Source organism: Lissotriton helveticus, chromosome 1_1 (genome assembly GCF_964261635.1).
Source record: "Lissotriton helveticus chromosome 1_1, aLisHel1.1, whole genome shotgun sequence".
NCBI classification, from domain to species: Eukaryota; Metazoa; Chordata; class Amphibia; order Caudata; family Salamandridae; genus Lissotriton; species Lissotriton helveticus.
In genome coordinates, this window is record NC_136057.1 from 1,768,498,918 (window position 1) to 1,768,515,751 (window position 16,834).

General features: G+C 44.0%; 1 protein-coding gene across 1 annotated transcript in view; it reads left to right on the plus strand.

The window, feature by feature from the left end:
• Positions 1 to 14,744, plus strand: part of LOC144752100 (complement C3-like) — a 1,799,539-nt gene extending 1,784,795 nt beyond the window's left edge. The window contains exon 41 of the mRNA XM_078640046.1: positions 14,381 to 14,744. Within this exon, the coding sequence (XP_078496172.1) occupies positions 14,381 to 14,522 (142 nt within the window). The 3' untranslated portion in view covers positions 14,523 to 14,744. The remainder of the gene's footprint in view (positions 1 to 14,380) is intronic.
• Positions 14,745 to 16,834: the final 2,090 nt, after the last annotated feature.

Below are 16,834 nucleotides of genomic sequence, written 5' to 3' on the forward strand. Positions count from 1 at the left end.
TCATGACGCTCGCCTTCTTTGTCATGGCAAGTAAGAGAGGACTGCACTTACACCATGGTCCTGTTTGTTGTTTTTCGGCGCCATCATTGAATGTCGATAAATTTGTTTCAGTCCCATTGTAATGTTTTCTCATTTCGCCGTTGACTTTGGAAATAAGTTTCCTCCTTCATGATGGGTTTGAATGTTAATGCCCTGCACAATTGTCCGACATCCTGGGCCACCGCCAGTCTCTCTCCAGATGCAGTTGTTTTCTGACGCTATTTCTATAACATGCCTTACGTCAACCACTCAGTGCACTTCAGAGTTTCTGTGCCTGAAATTACTGATATAAGTAATCAGCGCTTCAACATGTCGTCATGTTCCAACTCGAAGGTCAGCAGGCACATCCTTCTTTTTGCTCGGGTGGTTCAGGCAGTTTCAAATTTAATTTTCACACAAACGCCAAACAAACTGTCGAACTCCTTACGTGACGGGTGCCTCCTTCGTGCATTTGGCTTGCACGTAATTAATTTCTCACAAGTTGTCCCTTAACTCTAGGAACATAATAGGAGCACACACAGGCTTGACTCTTAAAACATTTATTTCATCTCGCATGACGCGTTTCAGCCGCCAGGCCTTTTTCAAATGCTATGTGATGAAAGCCGATCGTTAATGTTCCAAGGTTTAAATAGCTCATGACGCTCGCCTTCTTTGTCATGGCAAGTAAGAGAGGACTGCACTTACACCATGGTCCTGTTTGTTGTTTTTCGGCGCCATCATTGAATGTCGATACATTTGTTTCAGTCCCATTGTAATGTTTTCTCATTTTGCCGTTGACTTTGGAAATAAGTTTCCTCCTTCATGATGGGTTTGAATGTTAATGCCCTGCACAATTGTCCGACATCCTGGGCCACCGCCAGTCTCTCTCCAGATGCAGTTGTTTTCTGACGCTATTTCTATAACATGCCTTACGTCAACCACTCAGTGCACTTCAGAGTTTCTGTGCCTGAAATACTGACAAGTAATCAGCGCTTCAACATGTCGTCATGTTCCAACTCGAAGGTCAGCAGGCACATCCTTCTTTTTGCTCGGGTGGTTCAGGCAGTTTCAAATTTAATTTTCACACAAACGCCAAACAAACTGTCGAACTCCTTACGTGACGGGTGCCTCATTCGTGCATTTGGCTTGCACGTAATTAATTTCTCACAAGTTGTCCCTTAACTCTAGGAACATAATAGGAGCACACACAGGCTTGACTCTTAAAACATTTAATTCATCTCGCATGACGCGTTTCAGCCGCCAGGCCTTTTTCAAATGCTATGTGATGAAAGCCGATCGTTAATGTTCCAAGGTTTAAATAGCTCATGACGCTCGCCTTCTTTGTCATGGCAAGTAAGAGAGGACTGCACTTACACCATGGTCCTGTTTGTTGTTTTTCGGCGCCATCATTGAATGTCGATAAATTTGTTTCAGTCCCATTGTAATGTTTTCTCATTTCGCCGTTGACTTTGGAAATAAGTTTCCTCCTTCATGATGGGTTTGAATGTTAATGCCCTGCACAATTGTCCGACATCCTGGGCCACCGCCAGTCTCTCTCCAGATGCAGTTGTTTTCTGACGCTATTTCTATAACATGCCTTACGTCAACCACTCAGTGCACTTCAGAGTTTCTGTGCCTGAAATTACTGATATAATTAATCAGCGCTTCAACATGTCGTCATGTTCCAACTCGAAGGTCAGCAGGCACATCCTTCTTTTTGCTCGGGTGGTTCAGGCAGTTTCAAATTGAATTTTCACACAAACGCCAAACAAACTGTCGAACTCCTTACGTGACGGGTGCCTCCTTCGTGCATTTGGCTTGCACGTAATTAATTTCTCACAAGTTGTCCCTTAACTCTAGGAACATAATAGGAGCACACACAGGCTTGACTCTTAAAACATTTATTTCATCTCGCATGACGCGTTTCAGCCGCCAGGCCTTTTTCAAATGCTATGTGATGAAAGCCGATCGTTAATGTTCCAAGGTTTAAATAGCTCATGACGCTTGCCTTCTTTGTCATGGCAAGTAAGAGAGGACTGCACTTACACCATGGTCCTGTTTGTTGTTTTTCGGCGCCATCATTGAATGTCGATAAATTTGTTTCAGTCCCATTGTAATGTTTTCTCATTTCGCCGTTGACTTTGGAAATAAGTTTCCTCCTTCATGATGGGTTTGAATGTTAATGCCCTGCACAATTGTCCGACATCCTGGGCCACCGCCAGTCTCTCTCCAGATGCAGTTGTTTTCTGACGCTATTTCTATAACATGCCTTACGTCAACCACTCAGTGCACTTCAGAGTTTCTGTGCCTGAAATTACTGATATAAGTAATCAGCGCTTCAACATGTCGTCATGTTCCAACTCGAAGGTCAGCAGGCACATCCTTCTTTTTGCTCGGGTGGTTCAGGCAGTTTCAAATTTAATTTTCACACAAACGCCAAACAAACTGTCGAACTCCTTACGTGATGGGTGCCTCCTTCGTGCATTTGGCTTGCACGTAATTAATTTCTCACAAGTTGTCCCTTAACTCTAGGAACATAATAGGAGCACACACAGGCTTGACTCTTAAAACATTTAATTCATCTCGCATGACGCGTTTCAGCCGCCAGGCCTTTTTCAAATGCTATGTGATGAAAGCCGATCGTTAATGTTCCAAGGTTTAAATAGCTCATGACGCTCGCCTTCTTTGTCATGGCAAGTAAGAGAGGACTGCACTTACACCATGGTCCTGTTTGTTGTTTTTCGGCGCCATCATTGAATGTCGATACATTTGTTTCAGTCCCATTGTAATGTTTTCTCATTTCGCCGTTGACTTTGGAAATAAGTTTCCTCCTTCATGATGGGTTTGAATGTTAATGCCCTGCACAATTGTCCGACATCCTGGGCCACCGCCAGTCTCTCTCCAGATGCAGTTGTTTTCTGACGCTATTTCTATAACATGCCTTACGTCAACCACTCAGTGCACTTCAGAGTTTCTGTGCCTGAAATTACTGATATAATTAATCAGCGCTTCAACATGTCGTCATGTTCCAACTCGAAGGTCAGCAGGCACATCCTTCTTTTTGCTCGGGTGGTTCAGGCAGTTTCAAATTTAATTTTCACACAAACGCCAAACAAACTGTCGAACTCCTTACGTGACGGGTGCCTCCTTCGTGCATTTGGCTTGCACGTAATTAATTTCTCACAAGTTGTCCCTTAACTCTAGGAACATAATAGGAGCACACACAGGCTTGACTCTTAAAACATTTATTTCATCTCGCATGACGCGTTTCAGCCGCCAGGCCTTTTTCAAATGCTATGTGATGAAAGCCGATCGTTAATGTTCCAAGGTTTAAATAGCTCATGACGCTTGCCTTCTTTGTCATGGCAAGTAAGAGAGGACTGCACTTACACCATGGTCCTGTTTGTTGTTTTTCGGCGCCATCATTGAATGTCGATAAATTTGTTTCAGTCCCATTGTAATGTTTTCTCATTTCGCCGTTGACTTTGGAAATAAGTTTCCTCCTTCATGATGGGTTTGAATGTTAATGCCCTGCACAATTGTCCGACATCCTGGGCCACCGCCAGTCTCTCTCCAGATGCAGTTGTTTTCTGACGCTATTTCTATAACATGCCTTACGTCAACCACTCAGTGCACTTCAGAGTTTCTGTGCCTGAAATTACTGATATAAGTAATCAGCACTTCAACATGTCGTCATGTTCCAACTAGAAGGTCAGCAGGCACATCCTTCTTTTTGCTCGGGTGGTTCAGGCAGTTTCAAATTTAATTTTCACACAAACGCCAAACAAACTGTCGAACTCCTTACGTGACGGGTGCCTCCTTCGTGCATTTGGCTTGCACGTAATTAATTTCTCACAAGTTGTCCCTTAACTCTAGGAACATAATAGGAGCACACACAGGCTTGACTCTTAAAACATTTCTTTCATCTCGCATGACGCGTTTCAGCCGCCAGGCCTTTTTCAAATGCTATGTGATGAAAGCCGATCGTTAATGTTCCAAGGTTTAAATAGCTCATGACGCTCGCCTTCTTTGTCATGGCAAGTAAGAGAGGACTGCCCTTACACCATGGTCCTGTTTGTTGTTTTTCGGCGCCATCATTGAATGTCGATAAATTTGTTTCAGTCCCATTGTAATGTTTTCTCATTTCGCCGTTGACTTTGGAAATAAGTTTCCTCCTTCATGATGGGTTTGAATGTTAATGCCCTGCACAATTGTCTGACATCCTGGGCCACCGCCAGTCTCTCTCCAGATGCAGTTGTTTTCTGACGCTATTTCTATAACATGCCTTACGTCAACCACTCAGTGCACTTCAGAGTTTCTGTGCCTGAAATTACTGATATAAGTAATCAGCGCTTCAACATGTCGTCATGTTCCAACTCGAAGGTCAGCAGGCACATCCTTCTTTTTGCTCGGGTGGTTCAGGCAGTTTCAAATTTAATTTTCACACAAACGCCAAACAAACTGTCGAACTCCTTACGTGATGGGTGCCTCCTTCGTGCATTTGGCTTGCACATAATTAATTTCTCACAAGTTGTCCCTTAACTCTAGGAACATAATAGGAGCACACACAGGCTTGACTCTTAAAACATTTATTTCATCTCGCATGACGCGTTTCAGCCGCCAGGCCTTTTTCAAATGCTATGTGATGAAAGCCGATCGTTAATGTTCCAAGGTTTAAATAGCTCATGACGCTCGCCTTCTTTGTCATGGCAAGTAAGAGAGGACTGCACTTACACCATGGTCCTGTTTGTTGTTTTTCGGCGCCATCATTGAATGTCGATACATTTGTTTCAGTCCCATTGTAATGTTTTCTCATTTCGCCGTTGACTTTGGAAATAAGTTTCCTCCTTCATGATGGGTTTGAATGTTAATGCCCTGCACAATTGTCCGACATCCTGGGCCACCGCCAGTCTCTCTCCAGATGCAGTTGTTTTCTGACGCTATTTCTATAACATGCCTTACGTCAACCACTCAGTGCACTTCAGAGTTTCTGTGCCTGAAATTACTGATATAAGTAATCAGCGCTTCAACATGTCGTCATGTTCCAACTCGAAGGTCAGCAGGCACATCCTTCTTTTTGCTCGGGTGGTTCAGGCAGTTTCAAATTTAATTTTCACACAAACGCCAAACAAAATGTCGAACTCCTTACGTGACGGGTGCCTCCTTCGTGCATTTGGCTTGCACGTAATTAATTTCTCACAAGTTGTCCCTTAACTCTAGGAACATAATAGGAGCACACACAGGCTTGACTCTTAGAACATTTATTTCATCTCAAGTTCGACAGTTTGTTTGGCGTTTGTGTGAAAATTTAATTTGAAACTGCCTGAACCACCCGAGCAAAAAGAAGGATGTGCCTGCTGACCTTCGAGTTGGAACATGACGACATGTTGAAGCGCTGATTACTTATATCAGTAATTTTCAGGCACAGAAACTCTGAAGTGCACTGAGTGGTTGACGTAAGGCATGTTATAGAAATAGCGTCAGAAAACAACTGCATCTGGAGAGAGACTGGCGGTGGCCCAGGATGTCGGACAATTGTGCAGGGCATTAACATTCAAACCCATCATGAAGGAGGAAACTTATTTCCAAAGTCAACGGCGAAATGAGAAAACATTACAATGGGACTGAAACAAATTTATCGACATTCAATGATGGCGCCGAAAAACAACAAACAGGACCATGGTGTAAGTGCAGTCCTCTCTTACTTGCCATGACAAAGAAGGCGAGCGTCATGAGCTATTTAAACCTTGGAACATTAACGATCGGCTTTCATCACATAGCATTTGAAAAAGGCCTGGCGGCTGAAACGCGTCATGCGAGATGAAATAAATGTTTTAAGAGTCAAGCCTGTGTGTGCTCCTATTATGTTCCTAGAGTTAAGGGACAACTTGTGAGAAAATATATATATACATATATATATATATATATATATATATATATTTTAGAATCCTGAAAGGACTAGCGTATACGCCTTAATCGCGCATTAACCAGAAAGCAGGACACGGACCCAAATTCCTTCTTTACGTTGTTTATTCGCCCAAAGTCAGAGACGCGTTTCGCGGCTCCCGCCGCTTGTTCACTCGACAATGAATGACCAATGGAAGGCATTTTTAAAGTGAAAGTGTACATTTCAAATCCCTCACGTGACATATACCTCAATGGAAATAGACAACATACTCTGGTATCACCAATGTTTGCATTTTTTGTCATTTTTACATGTTTGTGCAAATACGCAGATGTGCAAATACACAGCGGAGTCAACATAATGTCAAAGTCAGAATAATGTGTACTAGTCCCTACAATTTTGCAAAGTTTGGTGTAATTCCATTCAGCGGTTCGGGCTGTAGCCGTGTCTGAACGTCCTATGGAAAATAACATGGGGAAAACATGTTTTGGGACCCCCCTTTTTTCTCGGCCCCCGTATAACGAATCCCCCCGAAACTTCTAGGGAAGGAGCGGAGCGGAGCTGGCGTAAATTTTGGAAAATGACACGCAAATTCCTCAACCGGCGCCAAAGTTATTCCCAATAGAATGTTGCGGATTTCCTATGGAAACTAGGTCCTAACTATATATACTTACTGGCTATCGCCAGTAGGTAATATATATATATATGTATATATATATATATATTACCTACTGGCGGTCGCCAGTAGGTAGTTATAGTTAGGATTGATTTCCATAGGAAATTTGCAACATTCTATTGGGAATAACTTTGGCGCCGGTGGACGAATCTTCGCATATTTCTCAAAGAAGATGGCCCGCTCCGCTCTGCTCCTTCCCTGAAAGTTCGGTGGGGATTCGTCAAGCGGGGGCCGAGATAAAAGGGGGGTCCCAAAACGTGTTTTCCCCATATTAATTTCCATAGGGCGGTTGGACTCACTTTTAGCCCGAACGGCTGAATGGATTTCCACAAAACTTGGCAAAATTGTAGGGACTGGTAGCCCGATGTACCTTTGCTATGTCTCAAGATATGTGCTCCAGTGGATTTTGAGTAATTTAGGTTAAAGAAAATATATATATCTGGGCGGAGCCTAACCACACATCTGATCTGATTGGCTGTCAGCACTTTATCCAAGAAGTGTTGGCAGCCATCTTGGGACCAATATACATGATAGCACCTCATTAAAAAGCATTGTAGTTAATAGAGGGTTTTAGGACTTTAGTTACATTATAAATCATTTGTTGATGGTACCATACTCATTTTAGGAATTGTGGTGTGTTCTAAGGTGATTTTACCATGTGAAAAAGCCTTCTGCTGTGATATCATGAATCATGTTTGAAAGAAAACTAATATCTCATGATTTTCCCACAGTGGTTTGGATGGGGATCTATAAGCTAAACTGAAAGCATATTTTCTGTAAATTCACATTATCTTTCTCAGTCATGTGAGAATGAAGTCTGACATTCTCAGTAAAACATGTACATCCAACAAGGACAGAGACTGTCAGTTGATTCCTTTGTGTTCTACTGCAGCCTCCTAGAGTGTTCTAAAGAACAACTAGAGCGCTAACAGTCCTACTTATTACAAAGGTATAGCACACCTGAAGCCATCGTGATGGGAATAAAGTGGTAACACTTAAAACATTTAATTTAAAAAGGAACAAAATGAGGGGGTATATTATGCCATAGAAAGTATTATTAGTGCTGCAAAAAGAAACATTAGGGCACATTTTGAGTGACTTCTCAAATCCTATTCTATTTCATTAAAATATTCTGACATGCAGTCTCCCAAGATGGCCACCAGAGACAAAAGAGCCCAAATGTAGCCCAAATATCACCCAGATGTAGCCCAAGTATAGCCCAATGACAGAATGTCCCCGAGTGTTCTAAAGAACAACTAGAGCGCTAACAGTCCTACTTATTACAAAGGTATGGCACACCTGAAGCCATCTTGATTGGAATAAAGTGGTAACTCTTAAAACATTTAATTTAAAAAGGAACAAAATGAGGGGGTATATTTTGCCATAGAAAGTATGATTAGTGCTGCAGAAAGAAAAATTAGGGCACATTTTGAGTGACTTCTCAAATCCTCTTCAATTTCATTAAAGAAATTCTGACATGCAGACTGAAACATGCACTTTGAATACCAGCAGCAGACTTCCCTGGTGAGCAGTAGCTTTACTACAGTGATCTAATGAGCAACTAGAGTGCTAACATTCAGAATTTATGGAAAATGGTTGACACATCTGAATGCCTTCTTGATGGAACCAAAGTAAACAAGCATTGAAAATGCAATAGATCTCGCCCTCGTTTAAGTTACAGCCATTCTGTTTGTAATGAGGTGGCTTTTTAGCTTTGCTTTTATTAGTGTTTTTTAAACTTTCATGTAAATAACATGCATCTGTATGCATATATGTATATGTATGCATGCATTTGTATTTATATAGATATACAGATTATATATGTTTATATATGTATGTATATACATACACATACATATATATAAATGCATATGCATATATATGCATATATATATGTGTATATGTGTGCGTGTAGAGAGAGGTAGAGAGGTAGAGAGGTAGAGAGGTAGAGGTGTAGAGGTAGAGAGGTAGAGGTAGAGAGGTAGCGGTAGAGAGGTAGAGACTAGTAGAGAGAGAGATGTAGAGAGGTAGAGAGTAGAGAGTGAGTAATAGAGAGTAGAGAGGGAGTAGTAGAGAGTAGTAGAGAGCAGTAGAGAGAGTAGCAGAGAGTGAGTAGTAGAGAGTAGTAGAGTGAATAGTAGAGTGAGTAGTAGAGAGTAGTAGAGAGTGAGTAGTAGAGAGTGAGTAGTAGCGAGTAGTAGAGAGTAAGTAGTAGAGTGAGTAGTAGAGAGTAGTAAAGAGTGAGTAGTAGAGAGTAGTAGAGAGTGAGAGAGAGAATAGTAGAGAGTAGTACAGAGTGAGTAGTAGAGTGAGTAGTAGAGACTAGTAGAGAGAGTAGTAGAGAGTGAGTAGTAGAGAGAGAGTAGTAGAGAGTGAGTAGTAGAGAGTGAGTAGTAGAGAGTGAGTAGTAGAGAGTAGTAGAGAGAGTAGTAGAGAGTGAGTAGTAGAGAGTGAGTAGTAGAGAGTGAGTAGTAGAGAGTGAGTAGTAGAGAGTAGTAGAGAGTGAGAAGTAGAGAGTGAGTAGTAGAGAGTAGTAGAGAGTGAGTAGTAAAGAGTGAGTAGTAGAGAGTAGTATATAGTGAGTAGTAGGGAGTGAGTAGTAGAGAGAGAGTAGTAGAGAGTAGTAGAGTAGTAGAGAATGAGTAGTAGAGAGTGAGTATTTGAGAGTAATGGAGTAGGAGAGAGTAAGTAGTAGAGAGTAGTGGAAAATATTCCAAAGTTTGGCACAGCACCACTTGCACAAAAAGTCAATCAAATCATATCACTTAGAGTCCTTATTGAAGCGCTGAATCTTGGTGTATATTCAAATGCTTTTATATTCCTTAAGTTTATGTACCACAGCAAGCCGAAACGTTTCGTTCTGTACAACAGAACTTCTTCAGGGCGTTCTTATTTCCTTCAAGTTATGTCGGTATCCTGTTGTCATATAACTAGATATTTCTTCCAAATGTTAGACGAGACGTAAGTACATTCTTATTCAAAGTGACTAGGTATCAATTTTACCAACAAAATTCGGGCAGACTTGAGTAATATATAGCATCCTCAAAGTCAGTCTTTCAAAAATTCCAAAGTATAGGACATGATAATCCAAATCCAAATGTTTCTCAAGAAAAGTCATTTTCAATCGTTCGGAATATCGGTGTTTGGGCAGATATGACCCAGGGACCCCCAGTATGCAAGGGGAATTAGTCCCCCCTCTGCAAACGCGCCAGTGGCCTGCGTTGCAGAGAGGTGTAAAAAGGGGCATAGCCTCATTACACCTCTGTGCAATGCAGCCCCCTGGCGCATACTGGAGGCTCCTGGTGGGCTAGTTGGCCCCCAGGGACCCCAGTATGCAAGGGGAATTAGTTCCCCCTCTGCAAACGCGGCAGGGGGCTGCGTTGCAGAGAGGTGTAACAAGGGGCATAGCCTCATTACACCTCTGCAATGCAGCCCCCTGGCGCATACTGGAGGTTCCAGGTGGGCTAGTTGGCCCCCAGGGGCCCCCAGTATGCAAGGGGAATTAGTTCCCCCTCTTCAAACATGCACGGGGGCTGCGTTGCAGAGAGGTGTAAAAAGGGGCGTGGCTTCATTACACCTCCCTGCAATGCAGTCCTCTGGCGCATACTGGAGTTCCTGGTGGGCTTTCAGGTCTTATATAGTTAGGAATTAGCATTAAAAAAAACTTTGAAATTCACTGAAAAAAAACATAGGTTTCAGGCCTTATATAGTTAGGAATTAGCATTTAAAAAACCTATGAAATTCACTGAAAAAACCATAGGTTTCACACCAGTTATAGTTAGGAATTAGCATTTAAAAAACCTATTAAATTCACTGAAAAAACCATAGGTTTGACACCAGTTATAGTTAGCTGGAAATTTTACTGACATAAAACCATTGAAATTCCCACGTTATAGTTAGTTGGACTCACTATAACTTGCGCGCCTGAAATGCACTGCTGATGACGTCACATATTACATCACTCATGACATGGTCAGTGACATCACTCATGACATCACTGATGACACCATCCAGTGAATGTGTGTCTTTCTGAAAAATAAATATGTTTTATATAATCTCTTCATTACCGGACAATCTGGACAAACACTCCCTCAAATGGCAAAATAAATTACACATAAACGAAGGCTCAGTCCAACAGGCATATCAACTCTCGCAAACGATACTAATTTCACCCAAACTACAAGCACAATTTTATAAAACTTTTTTTCATTTATATTACACACCACGTAAAATAGCTAAATGGGGCACCGGTAAAGGTACTCAATGTCCAAGATGTGCATTACACGAAGCCGATATAATACATATATTTGCTACATGCGATTCCCTAAGAATATTGAGACGTGAAATCTCAAATTTTCTGTCTGGAATATGGAACACAAGAATAGAAATCTCAACAGCCGAAATAATACTCGGCATTGATGGAAACCTCAGATCAAAAGGAATACAGGGATTGATCTTTATCTCTATGGCCGTTTTTAGGATATGTCTGGCATCCAGCTGGCTGGACCCGAATCCCCCAACTTTTCATCAGTGGCGGTCAAGATTTTTAGCTACTTTTAGCTTAGAAATAGCAATATATAGGAGGAAGGGAGTTAGAAGGAAAAAAAAAGGCCTCGAAATATGGGATCCCCTGATACAGTGGATGGAACATACAGAATTCTAAAGTGTAAAGTATAACATCCAAATATTTGAAACCAATATGACTTGAAAATGAGTTAATCCTTCACTGATTTTTTGACTAAGCAGTAATGAAATGTATTCCGCTCTTCTTTCATTTTCTTTTCTTCTCTTTTTCATTTATTTATTTATTTGTATTTTTATTTTTATTTTTTTCCAAATTACCTGTGAAAAGTGGCTGGAGGGGGGAGGGGTAAGTGGGTGGGCAAATTTGAAGGGTGGGTTCTGTTAAAAAATTGTGCAATAAAGATTTGTTAAAAAAAAAGGACTGTTCCCAGTGCAGTCGGTCACCAGGAGTCGTCCCAGGCCGAGGGGGTGGATCCGAGGATGAGGACCTCTGTCTTGTCCGAGTTCAGCTTCAGTCGGCTGTTTCTCATCCATTCGGCTACAGCCTTCATTCCTTCGTGGAGGTTTGTTTTGGCAGTGTGGGGGTCTTTGGTGAAGGAGAGGATCAGCTGGGTGTCATCTGCATAGGAGATGATGTTGAGGTTGTGCAGTCGGGCGACGTGGGCGAGTGGTGCCATGTAGATGTTGAACAGCGTGGGCTGTGGGATTAGCCCTGGGGTACGCCGCAGGTGATCTCGGTGGCTTTGGAGCGGAAGGGGGGAAGGCGGACGCTCTGTGTTCTGCCGGAGAGAAAGGAGGTGGTCCAGTCCAGGGCCTTCTCTTGGATCCCCGCGTTGTGGAGGCGTGTTCGTAGTGTGTGGTGGCAGACCGTGTCGAAGGCAGCTGACAGGTCTAGATGAATGAGGGCCGCTGTTTCTCCGTCGTCTAGCAGGGTCCTGATGTCATCTGTGGCGGCGATGAGAGCAGTTTCGGTGTTGTGGTTGCTGTGGAACCCAGACTGGGAAGGGTCTAGGATGCAGTTCTCCTAGAAGTAGTGGGTCAGTTGTTTGTTGACGGTCTTTTCGAGGACCTTCACCGGGAACAGGAGCTGGGAGATGGGCCGGAAGTTCTTGAGGTCCTTGTGGTCCGCCTTGGGTTTCTTCAGTAAGGCGTTGATCTCTGCATGCTTCCAGCTCTCCGGGAAGGTTGCTGTCTTGAAGGAGATGTTGATGACCTTCTGGAGATGGGGTGCGATGACTGTGCAGGCTTTGTTGAAGATGCGGAGTGGGCATGGGTCGACGGAGATCCGGAGTGGATGGTGTTCATGATCTTGATGGTGTCGTCGTCGGTGATGTTGGTCCAGGCCAGCAGGCGGCTGGTGCGGATGGTGGTCGTGGGGGCGGGGGTCTCGTGGTTGTCGGGGCAGCCGTGGCATTGAATCTGTCGTGAATGTCTGCGATCTTGTGGTGGAAGGTGGCCAGCGAGTCGCACAGGTCTTGCGAAGGTGGAACGTCAATGATGTTGGAGCTGGGGTTGGAGAGTTCTTATTCCTTTTTAAACCAGGCCTCTCGATGTGATGTTCACTTCACATGGACATCCCCGGTCATGTCTTACCCCTAGGACTGATTCTCTTCTGTCTCCTGACCAGGCCTCTTGTTGTGACCTTCTTTTCACAGGGACCACCCTGGTTGCATCCTGTCCTGACCTGACTCTTTTCCTCGTGGACCTCTCACAAGCCCGGTCCCTTCCCTCAGGAATCTTTTTGGAGCTCCACTCCCTGGCTGGAGGGTCACCTTTCTTCTAGATTCTTTGCTTGAGGATGTCATGCTTGAGCCTCAAGCCTGTGCTGTCGCTGCGCTTGCTCCTGCTTCTATTCAGGCATGCTTGGCAGAGTTGGCGTGTAGAGTGCTCAATGCTGGGTCAATGGCGCCCATTCTGTAAAGCGGGCTGCTGGCAGACACAGCCTCTTCCCTTCAGCATTGCTCCTTTTTGGAGAGGTCTCTCTCTCCCGGGTTCCTGCCCGTGCTGTCAGGTTTCTAGATGCAGGCTTTGGCGCCCGTCTGACTTACACACTCTTGGTTCTTCTTCATGGGCGCCCTCTTCTGGTGCTTTGTGTGCCCATTCTTCTGGCTTGTGGTGGTGTTTGTTCACCACTGGGGTTGTGTGGGCAATTTCCTCTATGTACAGGGGTTCACAATATATCCCCTTCAAAGGATAACCAGCCCATCGGGAGCGTGTGGTGCACTCGTAGCAGTCTCTTAATTTTCTTGGTGCTTTCTTTCCATAGTGCCACACTCTCGCTACAGTCCACCTGTCTCCTCTCTTCTACTGAGGAACAGGGGCCATTGGCTTCATTGAATCTGGCTGTTCTTTTCTTGGGTGCGGCAGATTTCCTCTGTCAGTCTATATCCTGGGGCATGCAATAGCCTCAATGGTGCAGTACTTCTGACAGGTACAGGAATACGGATTCACCAATTAAGACAACTTGATGCCACTTGACACACATCTAAGGATTTTGACATTTTTCCCGATCAAGTCTAGCACCTGAATACATGTGAAGGATGCCAAACCTGGGGAAGACAGAGTTCTCATAGAATCATAACATAAGTGCATTTTTCTTCAGGTGCCATATGTTATTGCTGAATGGGCATTTAATTTAGATAGGATAAAACTCAAATGAAGAACAAGCATTGGTAAAGCAAGCAGGTCTGGTGCTGGCTACTAGTCTTTTGGCATTGTCAAATCATTTTTTGGTTTGTAATGATTTTTTAAAACCTTTAACATTAGGGGTGCCATCAGGCCCGTGCCATTTTAGAATAAAATGTAGGCTAAAAGCAAACAAAAATGTTGGTCTCAAAAAGCATACTTTGCATAGTAGTAGGTGGCACTAAGGCAAACTACTTTCTGTCCGGGAGTACTGCTTGTGAAAGCAGAGAATGCTGTCACTCACAGTGAAGTTAACCAATGGCTGAATCGGGTGACCCACTGCCCCATGCTGTATGCTTCAGGCTGCAGAAGAAAATTGGGATGGGGAACAGCTGACTAGCAGATGAGGCAGGCTGGCTGAAAGCCCTTATTAGTGATTATATGTACAAATAATTGTACAAATGTCAAAAGGTCTCTACTAATGCCTGCCCTAAAAACTGTATTGCTGAACGAAACTTATGGCGAGTTGCAACAAATGGAGTGTTCCTTTATAGTATGTCTGAAAATGTTATGTTCTTTGAGACGTTATATTGCTTTAATTCGCACATGCCTCTTCTCTTCCCTTTCTGTAGGTGGTCATACCACTTGGGCAGCCAAAGCTATATCCTCCACTGGCCAAAAGGAGGGCAGGAACTGCCTGGTGGATCTCAAATTTTGAAGACAACGTTGGAAAATTTCACAAGTACTTTTAAAGAGAAGGGATGCACATCATAATTTTAATACTTCAACAGAAAGTTGGTAAATAAACCAGCTTGTACTGGATTGTCCTGTAGTAGTGTACATAAAAACAATGTATGATGTAAAGCTTGAAAAGCTTGATGATCAAGTTTTATGAGAAGTAATTTTTGAAAGTTTAAAGTAGTAAGAAGATGTATATATAGATCTCTGATTATATATGGATGTAACCACTTGAATAAAAATACTTCATACAAAGAATTTTTGAGCAGTAGCATTTGTTATTTTATGTTGTGGTACTCATTTTAGGAAATGCTAGCTTGACGACAAAGGTTTCTTGAAGACAGTTTGGGCACAGCCATATGCAAATCAGTCTTTGCCCTGCTCTTCATGGGAACAGTCCAGCCCGAACTGCCTAGACAGGTCCTCCTTGGACCGCCATTTGCAAATCAGTCATGACCCTGTTCCTCATGGGAACAGTCCATCCCGAACCGTCAAGCCAGGTCCTCCTTGGACTGGAAACAAGCATCCTGGGACTGGTTTCGGGGCATCACCCCACATCAGCCAGGTTAGCTTGAATCCAGTGGAGCAGTGAGCATGGAGCCCATGCCTGGGCAAACCCTTCCCACTCCGGGCGTAAAAAACAAAAGGAACATGTGCTCCCCTAGGCGGTCCATCATTGAGCTGCTGGATGTTTTTAAAATTTTTGGGCGGGCATCCGGTTACACCATCAATTGGTCCAAATCCATCTTATTCATTTTAAAAGGCCCCCCCCCCGACTCCCTGCTGCTCCCGGGAAACTGCCCCCTACGGGTTACGGACGACTCCTTTAAATACCTGGGAGTATGGGTGACCTCCAATCAAAACTCTTTTATTTGCAAAAATTTGGAACCCCCCTGAGAGCGGTTTCGGAACGATGTGCAGCACTGGCACACCCTGCCCCTGACCCTACTGGGCAAGGCGGCCCTCTATAAAATGATGACACTTCCCCGGCTGCTGTACATTTTGGAAAATACTCCATTTAGGGTCCCTTTGAAATATTTTAAAAGTATAGATGCACTGGTTTCGTTGCAGCTCTGGGGTAAGAAACCGGCGCGCATATCACATAGCAAGTTAATTAAGAGTTGGTACGTCGGAGGCATAGCCCTACCAGATATACAGTTATATTACTGGGCAGCCCATCTACAAATAATAAACCAATGGCTGCACACACCCCATAAGGAACAGCGTTCCAGGTGGACAGATACGAACTGGGGGAGGGAGGAGTCCTCACTGCACTATATGACAAAAGACACACTTTATCTCTACTGGGCTCTACAGCACACACATTGGGTATTTAGTATGTAGCTCAGGGTCGCCTTAAATGTAAGAATATTATTACCCAAATGACACCGCTCTGGTGCACACAACAGCTAGGTAAACTTAGTAACAGTAAGGGCTTCCGGGAATGGGACTTGATTGGTATTTCTACAGTGGGTGACTTATGGAAGAACGGCGCAGTAATACCGTTCGAGCAGCTCCAGGTACAGAACGATCTAGCGCCCACTGAGGGGTTCAGGCACCTCCACATTGGTCATGCCTTGGCGTCTGTCCTCTAACCTGGGGCTGACGTGCCTGAGACCACGCCCTTAGAGGATCGCCTACTCACTGAACATATGCCCAAAAAGGCGACTTCTTTCACGTATCGTAAACTAATTAATAGTCTGCCGGATCCAATGGTAAAACTACAACGCAACTGGTCTCAGGATATAGGTGAATTCGATGAGGCGGACTGGCAGACAGCACTGTCTTCCCCACGGGAGGTGGCCATACCCTCCAGGCTGCGGCTGGTTCAACTAAAAATACTCCATAGGGTGTACTACAGCAGGGTCACTTTACACACTATGGGTAGGGCCGACAACCGACTCTGCCTGAGAGGTTGCGGGGAGGATGGGACCTTTTTCCACACCATCTGGCAGTGCCCTGGGATAGTGGCGTACTGGGCCAGGGTTATGAGAACTATGTCGCAGGTAGTGAAGGAACCGGTGGTGCCCGAACCAAGGTACTGCCTGTTGAATATTTGGGAACCTAACGACCTCACCCATCAGGCTCAGGACTGGGTGACACTGGGGATAATGTCTGCCAAACGGAACATTGCCAGGTATTGGGGGTCGGGTGGCACCTGTGCTTAATGATTGGTGTAGAGATCTTGATGTAGCAATGTTGGCGGAGCGAGTAGTGTACCTGAACCGGGGTTGTCCTCGGAAGTGGGGCAAGATCTGGGGATCTTGGAATGAGTATAGGGGTTTTCTGTGTGATCCGCCTTTGTCTTATGGGGAGGAAGATTCTGAATACGGGGAGGGGAGATCGGG